At 37.3% G+C, this 17,569-nt stretch overlaps 1 protein-coding gene across 2 annotated transcripts in view; it reads left to right on the forward strand.

Moving 5' to 3' along the window:
• WDR19 (WD repeat domain 19) overlaps positions 1-17,569 on the forward strand; it is an 83,687-nt gene that overhangs the window by 5,836 nt on the left and 60,282 nt on the right. The window contains exons 4-9 of one of the 2 annotated variants that reach the window (XM_030881051.2): positions 132-257; positions 4,536-4,651; positions 8,316-8,431; positions 11,903-11,983; positions 13,155-13,267; positions 13,536-13,709. In XM_030881051.2, the coding sequence (XP_030736911.2) occupies positions 132-257; positions 4,536-4,651; positions 8,316-8,431; positions 11,903-11,983; positions 13,155-13,267; positions 13,536-13,709 (726 nt within the window). Of the gene's footprint in view, positions 1-131; positions 258-4,535; positions 4,652-8,315; positions 8,432-11,902; positions 11,984-13,154; positions 13,268-13,535; positions 13,710-17,569 lie in introns of those variants that run through there. The other variant, XM_060299241.1, reaches the window with a different exon arrangement.

Below are 17,569 nucleotides of genomic sequence, written 5' to 3' on the forward strand. Positions count from 1 at the left end.
AAGTTTATGACGTATTCAAAAATAGATTGAATGATCTTGTTATAGACAAAAATCACAAATAGTTGAGTGTTTAAATTTCTTTCCCTACTTAAAAAAAATGCATAGTGATGTTTTGCTCTCTTTTTAAAAAGTAACTGTGTTGCTATGGATTGGGATAAGGATGGAGATATCCTAGCAGTGATTGCTGAGAAATCCAGTTGCATTTATCTGTGGGATGCCAACACAAACAAAACCAGCCAGTTAGACAGTGGCATGAGGTAAGGATAGTTTTTTTTATATTTTAAATCTTCACTTAGAAATATCATTATTTGCAGATTTGATGCTACAAATACTACTTTCATTATAAAGATGCATTGATGAGTTATTTTCTTATAAAGGAAAAAGTTCATTTCTTTTTTAATTGTTATATATAATCCTATTAATTTTGTTCAGTTAATTAGAATAAAGTTGTTATGATTATAAAATATGACTTCTTAAAAAGTTGCTTTCAATGGAACAGACTAAAATGTCCAAAGAAGAGAGAAAACGTATATGGGAAAATCTGGAGATGGGATTGGCTGCAGGCATGGCTGGATCTAGGGGTTCTAATGATGCAATCAAGACTGTCTCCATCTCTCGGCTCTTCCTTTCTCTGTATTGACTTCTTCTAAGTCAGACTCTCTCTCTTTTTTAAATTTTATTGAAGTGTAGTTGATTTATAATGTGTTAATTTCTGCTGTACAGCAAACTGATTAAGTTAAACATATATATATTCTTCTTCATATTCTTTTCCAATATGGTTTATTACAAGATACTGAATATAGTTTCCTGTGCTATACAATAGGACCTTGTTGTTTATCCATCCTATATATGTAAGTCAGACTCTTGATGGCTACTGGCAGGTATCAGCTTATACCATTCTTCACAGCAAGTTATGCCAGAGGAAAGAACATGCCCCTATCACATTACTAGTGTCCACTCAATTCTTCAGAAGGTCTCTGAATAGGGTAGGCAGGGCCATGGGGTTGATAATCCTACCCAGTGAAGAGTGGAGTGAGGGTGGGGAAGTTCACAAGTGGGAAAAATCCTGGGCAGACAGAATAAATTGCAGGTCTCTGCTAAAATGGAAACCATTTTGCCATATGGAAAAGAAAAACCTATCGGTATTTACAACTAAGACTGCAATTTTGACCTTGGATAAGTTGCTTAACCTCTCTTTAATCCTCAATTTCTTCATATATGTAAAGAGTGTATAGTAATAATAATCTGCTTCATGGCATCATGTGGCCTGCAGGTGGGCAGGAAGAGATCACACACATACCATAAGGTTAGACTATACTTTTCCAGCTTACTTGCCAAGGAATAACAGAGCAGGACCAAACATCACCTTAGCTCAGGTTCTCTTGACCCTCCAAAGTGACGCACGAGACATGCATCCACAGGCAATAGTGTCTGACCAACATCAAGTCTTGCTAGGTATGAGAACCTTCATTTCTTGCTCTGTCCTTTAACACTTTGGTACATCACTTTTCAGAAGGATTTTACACACCCTGTGTGCTTCCATTCAAGAGGATGTTTATAAACATCAGGTACTGCTTCTTGAACCAAATTGAGCATCAGTGAGGCCACATCCTGACCCAGAGAAAAATGCATAATTAATCCCAGGTGTTTCGAATTGGCAGCTCTGCCTCCCACTGTCTTATCTTCCCCCACTTCCATTTTCTCACATCATCTCAGGATTGTTGTGATAGTTAATTGTATGCAGTGGCCAGGCACCAAAATAAGAACTGAGGGAACAGTAGATGTTATTGTAATTATCAATAAGGTAAAATTAAGGGTGTTTTACTGTTGCTATTAATATTTAATGTCTAAAGCCCTTTGGCTATAGAAAGGTATACCTACTACTATTTGTTTTTTTGTTAATGATCAATCTAATACATCACGATAGTTACCAATTCTGAATATCAAGTTTGCAAAATTTTCTTAAATATTTTGCAAACTTAAGTTTCCTTTAAACAATTAAAATTTCATTTACAAATTTAATCTGATTAGATTCTTCTGTGCACTTCAAACACAAATAATTCACAAAGCATCAAATATAATTATTACAAAACTTGCTGCAAGGCCACTTAACTATCTTAAATTATTATGTTAGCACAATGGGCTGAATTTATTTCATCATTTTTACTAAATGTATTTTTTATACCTTTTTAAGATTATAGTGGTACTTACCCTGATCCTACCTAGGCCGACAGCAGTCATCATTTAGTTTTTTACCTGGGATACAGCAATCTTTTCAGAGAAACTCTGAATACAACATCTGGTTCATAAACCAATTGATTCTTGGTTGGATCATGGGACATGGTTGCTTCTCCCAAGGCCATTCACACCTGAGTACTAGTCACCCTACTCAGCTTCTTTTGTAATTGACCTTCAACTGTCATATCAGCCAGAATTTTACAAACCTATGCCTTTCACATAGGTTGCCTTTTTTTGTAGCCAGGTGCATTTTCCTAAAATAATATATTCATTACATTTTTCTTGGCCAGAAATATGTGTCATTATTATATGTTGGCCTCATCGGTTAGCATAATTGGAAACATGTATGCCTTGGGATCTTACTGTACTTTGTAGGACCTTCTAGACGTCTTATCTCCTAAGAGAGGAAGATAAAGCCCATTCAGTTAACTCTTCTTTTGATGGCATTTGATTACTTGATCTTCTTGGAATACACTATTTAACCCTCTTTCTAGTTGGTTGTTCTGTGACTGTTAGTACTGATCAACTATTGACTGGACTAATATTGTTACACTACTTACTATATGTGACCGCAGTTGCTAATCAGACCTTGTTCTTGTCATATAGTTCCTCTTTTCTCTGGTACTATTTAGCTCACTCCAATTTTTTAAATTCATGTTTTCTGAGCAGCAGACTCCAAAATGGGATTAAATGTGTAAGGTGTTTATCACAGGAAATATCTGTGAGGGAACAGAGAGGGAGAAGAAGTTAGAAGAGCCGTCAGACCCTTGTAAAGGAGAGAGGGAAGAAAGAAAGGGGGGGTAGAAACATCTGGGACCGCAGCACAGTTCTAAAAAGTTCAGCTAGGCCCAGTCTGAGCCAAGGTTACCATCAAAGGAGTCCTGTGCCTCCCAGGAATGGGCCTCAACCGGACCCTTGCCATGCGCAATCATTGTCTGGGAGCAGCCCATGGGAAGGTGTGGTCCCAGCACGTTGAGGTGATGGATTCCAATGCCTAGCAGCTGGGGGCCTTGGTCAGTTATACTTTCTATAGTTGGAGATCTGAGAGGCATATTCTCAGGGCTGCTGTACCTACTTAAACTGAGAGACAAATGCATATTTATCTTTTATAAAGTATGTACTTAATATCTTTTATAAAATATACTGTATACTTAATATATTCAATAATTGTAAATATATACTCAATTGAAGAAAGCTAGCAGCCCAGTATATTAATATTTCTTGTTAAAATTAATTTTTAGCTAAACATTTTATTACATTCACTTATTATTACAACTAACTTTTCCTATGCTTTAAGTGAATTTTTGTCTTCCAAGTATCATTAGGTTTTATGGCCTTTCACAAACTCAACTTGTTTCAATTAAATATGTAATTTTTAATGCTCAAATTCCTCTAATTTAGCCAGAGGAGTCCCCTTTAAGCTGACTCTTTTGTCCTTTTATTACTGCCCTCAACATTCTTGAGAGCTGTGTTGCTTTCTGAAAACAGTAGCTTGATCTATCAGTGACTGTCAAAGTTTAGCTGCATCAGAATCACCTGGAGAGCTTATGAGAACACAGACAGCTGCGCACCACCCCCAGTTTCTCATGCAGTAGGACAGGGGTGGGATCTGGGAACTAGCATTTCTGAAGTTCCCAGGTGATGATGCTGGTCCTGGGATTGTATTTTCATAACCACTTTTCTAGATCCATTGTGATTTCTTTCCTCAATATATAAATGAGCTACTCTCCAAGGAGTCTTGATGCCCTTTAGTAGAGGATTGTATAAAAGTTCAACCTATGGATCCTAGAATGCACAGTAAGAACTGGTGGTAGGCAAACGTGCCTTCTACCTCCTTCTGAGCTACTCTTAGCAGAGCTGGAAAATGTATGTCCTTTTTCATGAATTCCCAATGATTTTTCCAATTTAGTATATCGTATAGTTGGACCCTACTTTTTTTTAAAGCATAAGATGTTATCATCCATGAAGATTTTTACCACAGAGTTACAACTATCATTAGTAGACAAATTAATAAGTATCTCATCATGAGTCATCTGATGAAATTTGAGATTCCATCATGACTGAATTGAAGCCTATATTCATCATACATTTGTATTTTAAGTCTCACTCACCTAAGATCATTTTATAGTGTCTCAGAATGTCTTTAGCACTTCTTCGTAGTCCTAAAGCATTAAGTTGTAATTTTGTACTTCAGCTTCTACGTAGATGTTAAAACTATTCATGAAGTACTTTTTAAAAGGACTACTTAGGGGGTTATAATTGTGAATTGTTTAGTAATTTGTATCTTAATGTTACAGGGATCAATTGTCTTTCCTTCTTTGGTCAAAATTTGGAAGTTTCCTGGCTGTTGGAACTGTTAAAGGAAATTTGCTTATTTATAATCGTCAGACGTCTCGAAAGATTCCTGTCCTTGGTAGGTTGTAGCTGGAAACACTGCTAAATATTTGAGATGCTTTACATAAATGGAAATTTTACCACCTCAGATTTCCCTGATATTGCAAGAGAAATTTTGTAGTTTAAAATGAAGACTTCCCTGGTCAAGCCATACATCTATCTAAACTAGAAGATCCATCTTCACTACCTACTAAGAATTTCCCAGGCTATGTAACAGGTTGCCCTAGGGTGAGCCTGTGCCTTTGGACACCAGTACATTAATAGCATGGCTTCTATCTGTCCCTTTCTCACCCAAATTGTGCCTCTGGCATGGAATAGCTCAGATGCATATCAACACATTAGTAGATGGGCTAAAACATTTGGTGGCTCCTTGGACAGAGTATCCAGATTCCTAATTCTGACCCCTCACTCTCTCCAAACACCAATTTAATCTAGGAGTTAACTTCGAGTTATATTTCCCTCAGGGTATATGACTGGATGATATGCGTGTTTAATCCTTTGACCTTCTTGGTTCAGTCTCTGATTCCCCCAGCCTCTGGTCGCCTAGCATCTGCCCTGGGACTCCCCAGGAGGAAACAGTATGGATTCTTTTCAATTATTGTAACATCATGCTGGTGAATGGTGAAACAGTGGGCTTAATTACATACAGGTGGCCAGTATAACTTACCACTAATGAAAGAATCAAATCCTGGAGATAATAGTGCCCACAGAATACTTGAGAAAGTGCCTTTCAATTAAGGACACTTGTTCATTTCAAATTATTTTCACATATATGTATATCTTTCATAGGAATATTTTTAGTGCTCTAGCTAAACAGTTATGTCATTGATCCATCTGAAAAATTAAACTAAAAACTTTTGAGTTACAAAACTCTGCTTTCACCATATAAATTAATTTGTTTGACTTAAATAGGCATTTTCTATATCCCACTTCATTTACAGGTATATTCTACCAGTTAACTTATAAGCCCTAGAAATTTTGACACTTGAGGTATAAGAAAATAATTTGTCAAAGTATGATTATTTTGTGTCAGTAACTGTCATATATACATGATTTTATGTGATCTTTGTATTTAATATGAATATTGATTCTAATCTCAGCTAATTTAATTCACTGTGTAAAATGGAAAAGATTCAGGCTAATTATATATTTTAGGTCCTTTAGCTGCCTCTTTCAGAGTTAGTTGTGATTTGTGGCTCTGCTTTTTTTCCTTTGAAATAATTTACTTTCCTAAAACCAAGGCATTTCACTTCCAATAGCAGCTGCACGAATGCATGGTTTTTACAGTAGCTAATGTCTGTTACCTTGTTTCGTCATGCTCTGATTTATTTCCTTGAACTAGACTAGATATAGGCAGTTCTCACTTTGCATGCTTCTAACATGCATGAATTTCAGTGTTCACAGTGTACCTAATATTGCCAGTCTCCCAGTAACATGATTTACATTTCAGTGGCCATAGTATGGTAGCTGTAAGTTAATACTAATTAAATGAGTCAATATGTGTAAAGTGCCCAGAGCAATGTTAAGTAAGCACACAAAACATGTTAACTGTTATCAGTGAGGTTAAGGTTAACCTGAATTCTGAGCACTAGAAGAAAAGGAGAGATTTTCTTCTCCCTTTCTTGAGTATAGAAAGAAGTTTGTCTTTGGCATCTTTCCACCTCTCTTTATGTACTCCTTTTTTCCCTTCTAACACCCATTACTTCCGACACTCAGTTCCAGTGTACTACTTAAGCCACTTAATCTATGATCAGCAAAATCTCCTATATCCCAATCTCTTCTCTGAATGTTCCCTTCACTTTTGTGCTCTGGTCTTCTGATTTGAAATACTACCTCTATAGTCCCACATTTATCTCTTCCAAACTCTAGACTCATACATCCAGCTGCTTACTCAACATCTCCAATGAGATTTCTAGTAAACACTTCAAATTTAATACCACCAAAACCAATAGTTTTCCCTCTCATTGATGGCATTTCATCCTTTTAGATATTTAAGCCTAACCTTACCATCATCCTTGACCCTTATCTTTCTCCTACGTTCCATACCTAATTTGTCAGAAAATCTAGTAGGATCTATCTCCAAATATCTCCAGAATCAAGACTGTTCTCATCACCTCTACTGCTGCCACCATGGTGTGGGGCTCAGACATCTTTGAACTGAATTTCTGGAGTATCTTAACTGGTCTCCCTGCTTCAGATCTTGCCCTGCTATAGAATATCCTCAGCCCAGAGGCCACAGTGAGCCTTCTGCTCGGAACTCTCCAGTGGCTCTCCATGTCACCCAGGGTCAAAGTCCTCACTATGGCCAGCCAAGCCCTCTGTGACCTGGCCCTTGGCGACTCTCTGACTTCATCTCTTACCCATCTTCCGGGACTTCACAGCTATACTTTCCTCCTACCTGAGCCTCTAACACACTCTGGCACACTCTGGCCTCAGGGTCTACTCACTTAACAACTATTTATTTAGAGCCTGCCTTCTGCATACATACCTGTATTAAGTTCTGTACGGGGTACATGAATACAATAAACATGATCTCTGTCTCAATAACAGCTAAAATAGCTAACATTTATATGGCATTTCCTATATGCCTGGCACTCTTCTAAGTGCTTTAACTCGTTTGATCCTCAACCCCTATGAAAGAGCTCCTACTATTATCCCCAATTTTTGGATGATGTGACTAAGGAATAGAAAGGTTAAGTCACTTACCCATGGTTTTGCAGTAAGTGGTGGAGCCACTTATTCAAAATAGGCAGTTTGCCTCCAGAATCTGTATACTTAATTAACCTTGGGGCTCTTGAGTATTTATCTATCCCAGGACCTTCAACAAATGCCCTCAGTGTCAAGCATGCAATTTCCACTCCAAAATGTGGTTTTTGCACTGTCTAGATTGCTCAATAAAAAAACGTCCTGATACTTAGTGGCTATCTAATATCCCTCACTAGCTAAATGAGTCAATTCTTTTTTTTTTTTTTTTCGCGATACGTGGGCCTCTCACTGTTGTGGCTTCTCCCGTTGCGGAGCACAGGCTCCGGACGCACAGGCTCAGCGGCCACGGCTCATGGGCCCAGCCGCTCTGCAGCATGTGGGATCTGCCCAGACCAGGGCATGAACCCGTGTCCCCTGCATCGGCAGGCGGACTCTCAACCACTGTGCCACCTAAATGAGTCAATTCTTAACACAAGTCTCACTAAGGTGCATTCATATTTGTACCTCAGTGTTAATCATGAATCATTGTATGTCCTTTAGTTATATACGAAGAGTCAGAAGTGTGATGTTGAATCTGCTTATGCTAAGGGTCTCCCACACTGTGAAGCTGAATATAGTAGAGATAGCTTCAGTGCTTTGAGATTTAAGCACATTTTGTGCTTAAGACATTAATGTGATAAGTTTGGTTATATGGTAAACAAACTTGTCAAGGGGTGGAATGTCTTTTTTATGTTAGGACCTATGCTCATATGCACATAAAAAATTGGAAAACATGATTGCCCTCATATGCCTTTATCTTGATTTACAACTTGGTAATAAACTGTTTTAAATAAGGTTGCTTAGACACTAACTGCTTTGATGAGATTTTAAATTTCTTGTCTGTTTAATTTCCATAGTATATTACCTAAACTTTCAGATTAACATCATGGAGATCTAAAATTTTTTTTGAGAAATCAATATGTACATCTCTTTTTCAGGAAAACATACTAAGAGAATCACATGTGGATGTTGGAATGCAGAAAACATGCTTGCTTTAGGTGGTGAAGATAAAATGATTACAGTTAGTAATCAAGAAGGTGACACAATAAGACAGGTAATACAGTAACATCTCTTTGGTCTGCTATATTCAAATTTTCTTCCAAAACAAAGTTTTTCTATCAAACAGATCTATAAAATTTAAAAATCTCTATGTGAGATATGTAAACAATAACTTCACATTCTAAACATCAATTTTTTTAATGTATTAGGACGTTTTTCTTTAATATGAATACTTTATCCAAATATCCTCCTTTGTACATTTCCCATTGGCTAGTTATTAGCATGGATTATCGGCTCTGTGGTTATAGTCAAACACTGTATTTGTGAAATAACTCTTATTTTATATATGTATTTTACGGCGTAAATGTTAACAACTGGACTCAGAGTCAGGTAATGTAATCAACTGCCTGATTCTAAAGCCCACTCCTTTAGCTGATATGTTAAATTGCTTCCAAACTAATTCTAATTAAATTTAATTTTAGGATTAGATTTTACTGATGTTCAAATTTCCCAAGATTGATTAGATCTTCAGAGGCTCCTTTCAAGGGAATTTGTATTACCCATAGCTGTAGAAGCTCACCAGTGGCAAAATTTCACTTTGGATGACTTGGCTTATGATTTATTACTTCTAGAGCAATATTGACGTGCTTTGAATACCTTCTAGTTACATGGCACTGTGCTATGTACTATAGAAGAAATATGAAATATGACTACAGAAGAAATAAGAAATATGGCCCTATATTAACTATCTATTGCTGCATAATAAATTACTCCCAAAACTTAGCAGTTTAAAATAACAAACATTGCTTTGCAGTTTTTGTGGATGAGAAATCCAGCTGCAGCTAAGCTGGGTGCTTCTGCCTCAGGGTCTCTCATGAGGCTGCAATCATTTTATCAGTCTGAACTGCAGTCTTATCTGAAGGCCTGACTGGGGACCACAACAAAGCAGCTGGCAAGAGAGTGAGAATAGTCATTCAAGACTTAAGCTGCAATCGTTAATAAATAACCTGATCTCAAAATTATTTTTGCTGTATTCTGTTCTCTAGAGGTGAGTCACTAGGCCCAGCCTACACTGAGGGGCCGGGATGGGGATTACACAAAGGCATGAACACCAGGAGGTGAGGATCATTCCAGACCATCTTAGAGGCTGCCCACCATAGGCCCCCTACTCTCAAGAAGAGAAAACTAATCATGATAAAACATATATCATCTTATATGATTATCAAATTGTGTGATATAGCTTACAAGTCCTGTAACATTTGTGAGATAGAGGAGATAAATGAAAGTTGGATTGTGAATCTGTAAGGGAAAAGATGATCTAAATCAGTCAGGGTATAGGCTAAACTATTGTAACAACAAGACCCAAAATTACAAGGACTCTAAGAATATGGTAGTTTGGGTGGTTTTTTCTCTTTTTTTTCTCATAAAACAGAGGGGTAAGCATGTCATCTATGTATCTCTGCTTCTCAAGTTTGTATAAATTCCCCCTTCCTTCCTTCCCCTCCCTTCCTTCCATCTTATTGTTCTGCCATTTTCTAGGGTGTTTTGCCCTCATGTACATGGTTAAAGCAAGCATACCAGCACCTCATTTCAGCCCCAGGCAAGGAAAAAAGAGAAGTGGAGTGCAAGAAATTTGTGAACGACCTAATCTGGAAGATGCAATCATAATTTCCATTCATATCATATGACCAGAACCTAGTTATATGGTCACACCTTGCTGCTGCCAGGGAAGCTGCAAATTTAGTCTACCTAGGTGATCATGTGCCCTGCTAAAACTTGTTTTAATGGGTATTGTAAGACATTTAGCAGTTGCTGTCATTCACTCCAAGCAGAACAGAACAAAGATAAGAGGAAAAACTTATTACAGCCTTGTTCATGGCATATTCCAGACTGGACTGACTGAAGATTTGGACTTTGAGAATTTATAGAAGATAAGTCTGAAGAAGAAAGTTGGTTCTTGTATCTGGAAAGCTTTGAAAGTGAGATAGAAGTAACTCAATCATGTTGAGCAGACCATAGCGTGGTGGTTCTTAAGGAAGGTTAATATGACATTACAATAGAGATGTTAAAATATATATATATATATATATAGCATTACTGTAAAAAATAGTTTCTAGAAACCTTGTAATTTTGGTCCATCTATGTTGGAGTCCTTTAGAATTAGAATGCTACAGGTCCCCCCTCTTGTATCCATATCACACATCATCAGTAGATATTGGCATTTTTTTCCTCCACTGAATCAAGACCTTAGAATACTTTTCCACACACAACATCCAAGGAAGCCACTACCACTGAGCCATTATAAACATACAAGACAACTATTTCCCATTTTTAATCTGCAAGAAATATGCTTCCAGAATTTGGCATACTACTTAAGTTATGATGCAGTAAACAAAACATACGTTATAAGTATTGTTTTGTCTGGTATTTTCTCTGCGTTGCTTTGACTTGGCTATTCTGCAGAGCACTCCATTGTAACTTGTGTGGATTTATCTTTATTTATCCTGCTGAGGACTTGTCTTGCTTCCTGAATCTGAAGATTGCTGTCTTTCATCAATCCTGGAAAGTTCTTAGTCATTATCTCTTTGAAATTCACCTCTCACCCTTTCTATTCTGTTTTTCCAGAGCAACTGTTAGACATATGTTGGATCTTCTTATATCTCTTGATCTCTCTTTCATAGTTTCTTTTTGTCACTCTTTGCAATCTTCAGGATAATTTCCTCAAATCAGTTAACTTATTCTTTCTGCAAATTTGTCTAATCTTCTGTCCATCCCATTGAGTCTTTATTTTAATGGCTCTACTTTTTATTTGTAGAAAGTACTTTGTAGTTCTTTTTAAAATATGCCTGGACTTTTAAAGAAAGTGTTGTCTTTTCTTATATTTATGAGTCCTTTTATGTTTTTAGCCATTTTAAATGTATTTATGATATCTTTCTGATAATTCTGTTCTTTTTATATCTGGTGACTCTTCCTCTTGATCCATTGTTTGTTTCTGAGTTTTCTCATTTTGAATTGTGAGCTCATCTCCAGCAGGGCTTGACTGTGGAAGTTTTTTGCAGCCTTTGAAGAGGATTTAGATTCGTTTTGGCCAAACACTGCAGGGACTTTCTAGACCACTCAAAGTATAACTTTGGACCTTAGACCACAATGAGCATAGGAGGGAAAGTCTTTGATTTTAAAAGAATTTTTTCTGACCCAAAGCCCAGCTTGAGCCAAATGGGCTTTCTTATCGTCTCCCTTTACCAGCTGCTGCTCTGGATATCTGCAGCATCAGTTTCTGCACACACTTTGGTTTTCAATTTGATCTTTGCTTATGGTCCCTGGAATTCTCCTAACCTTCTTTCAAGCTTATCTTAGCCATTTAATGTGTTCAGTTTCATCCACAATTTCTAGAAGTTTGTAGCAGTAGGATTTTCAGGTTGTTAGTCCAACCTGTAACAGAAATGAAAGCAAGTTACCTGTTTTAGTAATAGAATGAATTTGAGTTTGGGGTTTATTCATAGTGATAGTATTTTCACCCTTGCAGACACCAGTGAGATCAGAGCCTGGCAACATGCAGTTTTCCATGATGAAGACTGATGACCGAACCTCCACTGCTGAAAGCACGGTAAGAGTTCTAAATCAAATCCAGGCCCAAATTATTTTGGTAATTTTTTAGGATATTCTATCTCCTTTTCTAGTATGGTTCAGAATCTATAGTGATAAATAAATTATAGTCCTTCACTTATTAAACCAATGCAGGCCCCAGTTTCTCAGGCCTAAATGTTTTTTCTGCTGCCACCTAATATCACAGCAAGTGAGGACAGTTTCCTGTTAACTTGCTGCTCTTCTTGTTCTTATGGTAGCAAAAACAGTGGGGGCACCTTGAAAAGCAAGAGTATTGATTTCTCTATCTTTTTTTTTAATTTTCACTCTATCAGATGTGGGGACCAGAGCTCTGGAAATTACAGTTTTATTTTTTTAATACCTTAGATTGTTTTCCCTGCCACATTTTAACATTCTGAAATCCAGATGATTTTCACAATCAACAAGAATATGTTTAATGAAGTAATGTTCCTTTATTTCTCAAAAAGCTATTATTAAAATGATAATAACTCCTAACTGGTAGCATCTTAGAATCAAGGAAATATATCAAAGTGTTTCTCTTTACATATATATATCCATTACCCTTAATGAGCCCAAATAAGTAATGCACTCTTTTCTCTCCCCAACACAGTTAGACCCTCAACTGAGAATTATAGTTAAGTACCAACTTGTAACAGCGGGATAGTAGTCTAGCCACACTGACCAGTGCCCTGCTGGTGATGGGAAGAGTGATGGTATAAAAAGCCGAGCTAGATTATCCACACAGGTGTGGACCTGTAATCCCAGATAGCCCCAAATCAAAATCAGACGGCCTTAGGATAGAAGACTGTCTATACTCTGGATATGAATTCAGTTTCAATGGAACTATGTCAGACCTACCTTCCTGTACTGCACAGGACTCATATTAGAGGTACAGAGAATTGTAAAAGGTTATTCCATCGAGCTATTTTAGTGTACTTCCAAGGGTGTATTGCATATATGTGAAGCCAAGGATCCTTTCCAGACTGTATATTAGTAAAATGTTACAAATGTTTTGAGTTAGTCACATTGTTACCTTACTAATTATAACATTTAACACGCTAAATTTGGCTCATTGTTTTTCTAAATTAGGTTTATGCTCTTTGGATTTGCTTATTAGTCTTTTCAAGAAGTGCTGAGTAGTTCATTTCATAATCTCTTTTCTTTTCTGGCAGATAAGTGTAGTGGTTGGCAAGAAAACTTTGTTTCTTTTTAATCTGAATGAACCAGATAGCCCAATTGATCTGGAGTTTCAGCAGCGCTATGGCAACATTGTCTGCTATAGTTGGTATGTACAAAAGCTCATTACAGAAGGATACCCCTGTGTTTTCCCTTACTAATTATATGTAATTTTTATAGCATTTTCACTTCTCTATGTAATATTTTCTGGATTATAGTCTATGATTTATTATGTGGAACTACCTAGCATATTATCTGACAAATAGGCCCTTGATAAATTATATTCTCTAATTCCTTAGTTTTAAGGTATTTGCTTATTTACTGTATTGCAAATGATAATCTTCCTTTTTACTGTATTATTGCCTTCGTTGCTATAGGTATGGTGATGGCTACATCTTGATTGGTTTTTCACGTGGAATTTTTGTGGTCATTTCCACTCATATTCGAGAGATCGGTCAAGAGATATTTCAGGCTCGTGACCATAAAGATAGTCTAACCAGTATTGCAGTATCACAGACCCTTAACAAAGCTGCTACATGTGGTGATAACTGGTAAGTTATATTCACATATTCCCAGGAAAGCTTATATAAGGAATATTGAAGAGATTCAACAAGACATCGTTAACTAATGTGAATCTGTCAACCATAGTTGCACTGTTAAAATACGTTTGCAATTGAAAATTCCTAACATGCCTTTACCTCTGCCTTTAACACTCGGGGTAATACCTAAAATACTAAATGCGTACTAAATACAGAACCTAAAATGGAGTATGCTTGAAAATCAATCTCAAAAATAAAATAGGCACTTCTGGGTAACATGGAGTAAGCACACTCCACCCTGTCACTCTCACTGAATACAGCCATAAAACCTGAACAGAATCCATGGAACAGCTATTTAAGGACTCTGAAAAGTAAACAGTAGCAGGCAGATTGGAGAAGAAGGCCGGCGTCTGAAATATCACTGAGCCAGCGGTGAGTCTCCCATTTGTCTTCTGGTCTCTCTCAGCCAGGACTCAAGGCTGCCTGAAATCTGGACCCTGGATGTAAGCACTGGGCAGAGAGAGAGAACTCTGAGAGAAGCCCTTTAGTTCTGGCTCAAGTTGCAGGAAAGAGAACTCCTAACACTCAGAGAAAGTTGGGGAAATCCCCCAATTTTCTTTTTTTTTTCTTTCTTTGTTCTCTCATGCCCCAGCCACCAAGCAGTCTCACCATGGGAGTGACAGAAAGGACCCACAGGCACCTAAAACTCTGATGGAGGGTAACCTTCCTCTCCAATTGGAGGAGCTGTGGTCCCGAGAAGGTGGGGCATACCCTTGTTATTTATTTTTCTCTCTGTCCTCTCACTACTTGGCTGCAGGCACAGTTGTAGGAGGTACAAGGCAGAGGAGAGCAACTAGAGCCCCAGATTTCCTGCTGGAAGACCAAAAAGGGGAGCCCTAGGGAACCAGAATATACCAGGGAGGTCCTGGAGAAGGAGAAACTCTGGAAAGCAACCTGTGAAGATATTTGTGAACTCCCAGGTTCATCCCTGAGCTGTGTGTGTGTATCACATCCTAAACACATACCAAAGACTTTGACAACTGAAATAAGGGATAGATCATAGCCCATGACCTATACTGGCCAAAGAGTAGGGCATACAGGGACATATCCGAGTACCACTACAAAGGCTTTGGAAGTGGAACTGACATTGAAATCATAACCCACAGAAGGCTGGTTAAAATGTGTGGCCTGAACCCAACTGGGCTGATTGCCTGCTTAAAAAAAGAAAAAAAAAAATTAACCTTCTCTGTGGGATTTAAACAAGACAGAGTCTCCTAACATAATATTCAAAATGTCCAGAGTATAACCCCAAATTACTTGACATGTGAAGAATCAGGAAAATTTCAACTCACTTGAGAAATGGCAATCAAAAGACACCAATGCCAAGATGATGCACATAGCAGCTATTATAAAAATGCTCCAAGAAGTAAGGGCTAGCATTCTCAAAACACATGGGAACAGTCTCAGGAAAGAAATAGAGCCTATAAAGAACCAAATGGAAATTCTAGGACTGAAAAAATAATATTAATATTAATGCAGTGTATGTAATACCAGCATGGAAATCACAGAGTAAAAGAGTTGGTGAAGTTGAAGGTAGAGCAATAGAAATATCCATTCAGACCCAGAGGAAAAAAAGATTGGAAAAGAGAAAAATGAGCAGAGCCTCAGGGACCTGTGAAACTACCAAAAGTCTAACACTTTTGTCTTAAGAATCTCAGAAATAATGGCCAGAAACTCTCACATTTGGCAAAAGACATAAACCTATATATTATATAAGCTCAGCAAACCCCAAAAGGGTAAATCCAAAGAAATCTAGGCCCAGACACATCATAATCAAACTGCTAAAAGCTAAAGGCAAAGAAAAGATTTTGAAAACAGCCAGAGAACATTTTGAATGACAGCAGATTTCTCACCATAAACCATAGAGGCCAGAAGGAAACTCACAACATTCTTAAAGTGCTGAAAGAAAAGAATTGTTAACGAAACCTCTCTCTATATCCAGTAAAAATATCCATCAGTAATGAAGATGAAATAAAGACATCCTCAGATGAAGGAGAATGAAGAGAATTTACTGCCCGTGGACCTCCTCTAAAAGAATTGCTGAAGGAAGTTCTTCAGATAGAAGAAAACAGATGACAAGGAAATTTGGAACATCAAGAATAAAAGAAAAGCAACAGTAATGGTAAATAGCTGGGTAGGTCTCCAGGCAGGGGAGGCTGTTGGTCACAAGGACTGTTGGTGAAGTCACATAAGGAACTTATATTTGCTTGTGACTGTGGGCTGCTATGTAGGGCATGCATGTGCAGGAAGGACTAGTGTTAGTTTAAGGTCCCTGCAAGCCACGTGGCCAAAGTAGATGCCAAGGCAGCTACATCATGGTGTAGCTTAGCTAAACTCTCAACAGACTTGGACTGTGTTGTAAACCAACCAGACCTAGCAGCCATCTACAGAACACTCCACCCAACAACAACAGAATACACATTTTTTCCAAGCACCCATGGAACATTCACCAAGGTAGACCATATCCTGGACCATGAAACAAACCTCAGCAAATTGAAATTGAAATCATTACAAAATGTGTTCTCTAACCATCATGTAATCATGCTTGAAATCAGTAGCAGAAAGACAACAAGAAATTCTCTAAACGCTTGGAAAGTAGACAGCCTACTTCCAAATAACTCTTGGGTCAAAGAATAAATCTCAAAGCAAATTAAAAAATACATAGAACTTAGTGAAAATGGAAATGCAACATATCAAAATATATGAGAGTCAGCTAAAGCATTTCTGAGAAGAAAATTATAGTATAAATTCATACACAGCAAAGAAAAATTTCAAATCAATTAGCTAAGTTCCTACCTCAAGAAACTAGAAAAAGAAGAGCAAAATAGGCCCAGAACAGAAGGAAGAAAGTAATAAAGAGCAGAAATTGAAAATTAAAAAGTAGGAAAAAATTAATTAGAAAGCTGGAATTTTTGAAAAAAATTGATAAATCTCTAGCAAGGATGACAAAAATAGAAGACACAAATCACCAATATCAGGAGTGAAATAGAGGTATCACTACAGACCTGAAAACCATTGAAAGGAGAAAGGAATACTACAAACAACTTTATACTCAGAAATTTGACAACTTAGAACATAGGGAACACAACCCAATCAAAAAATGGGCAGAAGATCTAAATAAGCATTTCTCTAAAGAAGACATACAGATGGCCAAAAAGCACATGAAAAGATGCTCAACATCATTAATTATTAGAGAAATGCAAATCAAAACTATAATGGGGTATCACCTCATACCAGTCAGAATGGCCATCATCAAAAAGATCTACAAGCAATAAATGTTGGAGAGGGTGTGGAGAAAAGGGAACCCTCCTACACTGTTGGTCGAAAAGATACGTGCACCCCAATGTTCATTGCAGCATTATTTACAATGGCCAAGACATGGAAGCAACCTAAATGTCCATCGACAGAGGAGTGGATAAAGAAGATGTGGTACGTATATACAATAGAATATTACTCAGCCATAAAAAAAGAACAAAATAATGCCATTTGCAGCAATATGGATGGACCTAGAGATTGTCATATTGAGTGAATAAGTCAGACAGAGAAAGACAAATATATGATATCGCTTATATGTGGAAACTAAAAAAATGGTGCAAATAAACTTATTTACAAAACAGAAATAGTCGCAAATGTAGAAAACAAACCTATGGTTACCAGGGGGGAAGGGAGGGAAGGGATAAATTGGGAGACTGGGATTGACATATACATACTACTATATATAAAATAGATAACTAATAAGGACCTACTGTATAGCACAGGGAACTCGACTCAATATTCTGTAATGACCTATATGGGAAAAGAACCTAAAAAAG

This window comes from Globicephala melas, chromosome 5, assembly GCF_963455315.2.
Source record: "Globicephala melas chromosome 5, mGloMel1.2, whole genome shotgun sequence".
In the NCBI taxonomy this organism is placed as follows: domain Eukaryota; kingdom Metazoa; phylum Chordata; class Mammalia; order Artiodactyla; family Delphinidae; genus Globicephala; species Globicephala melas.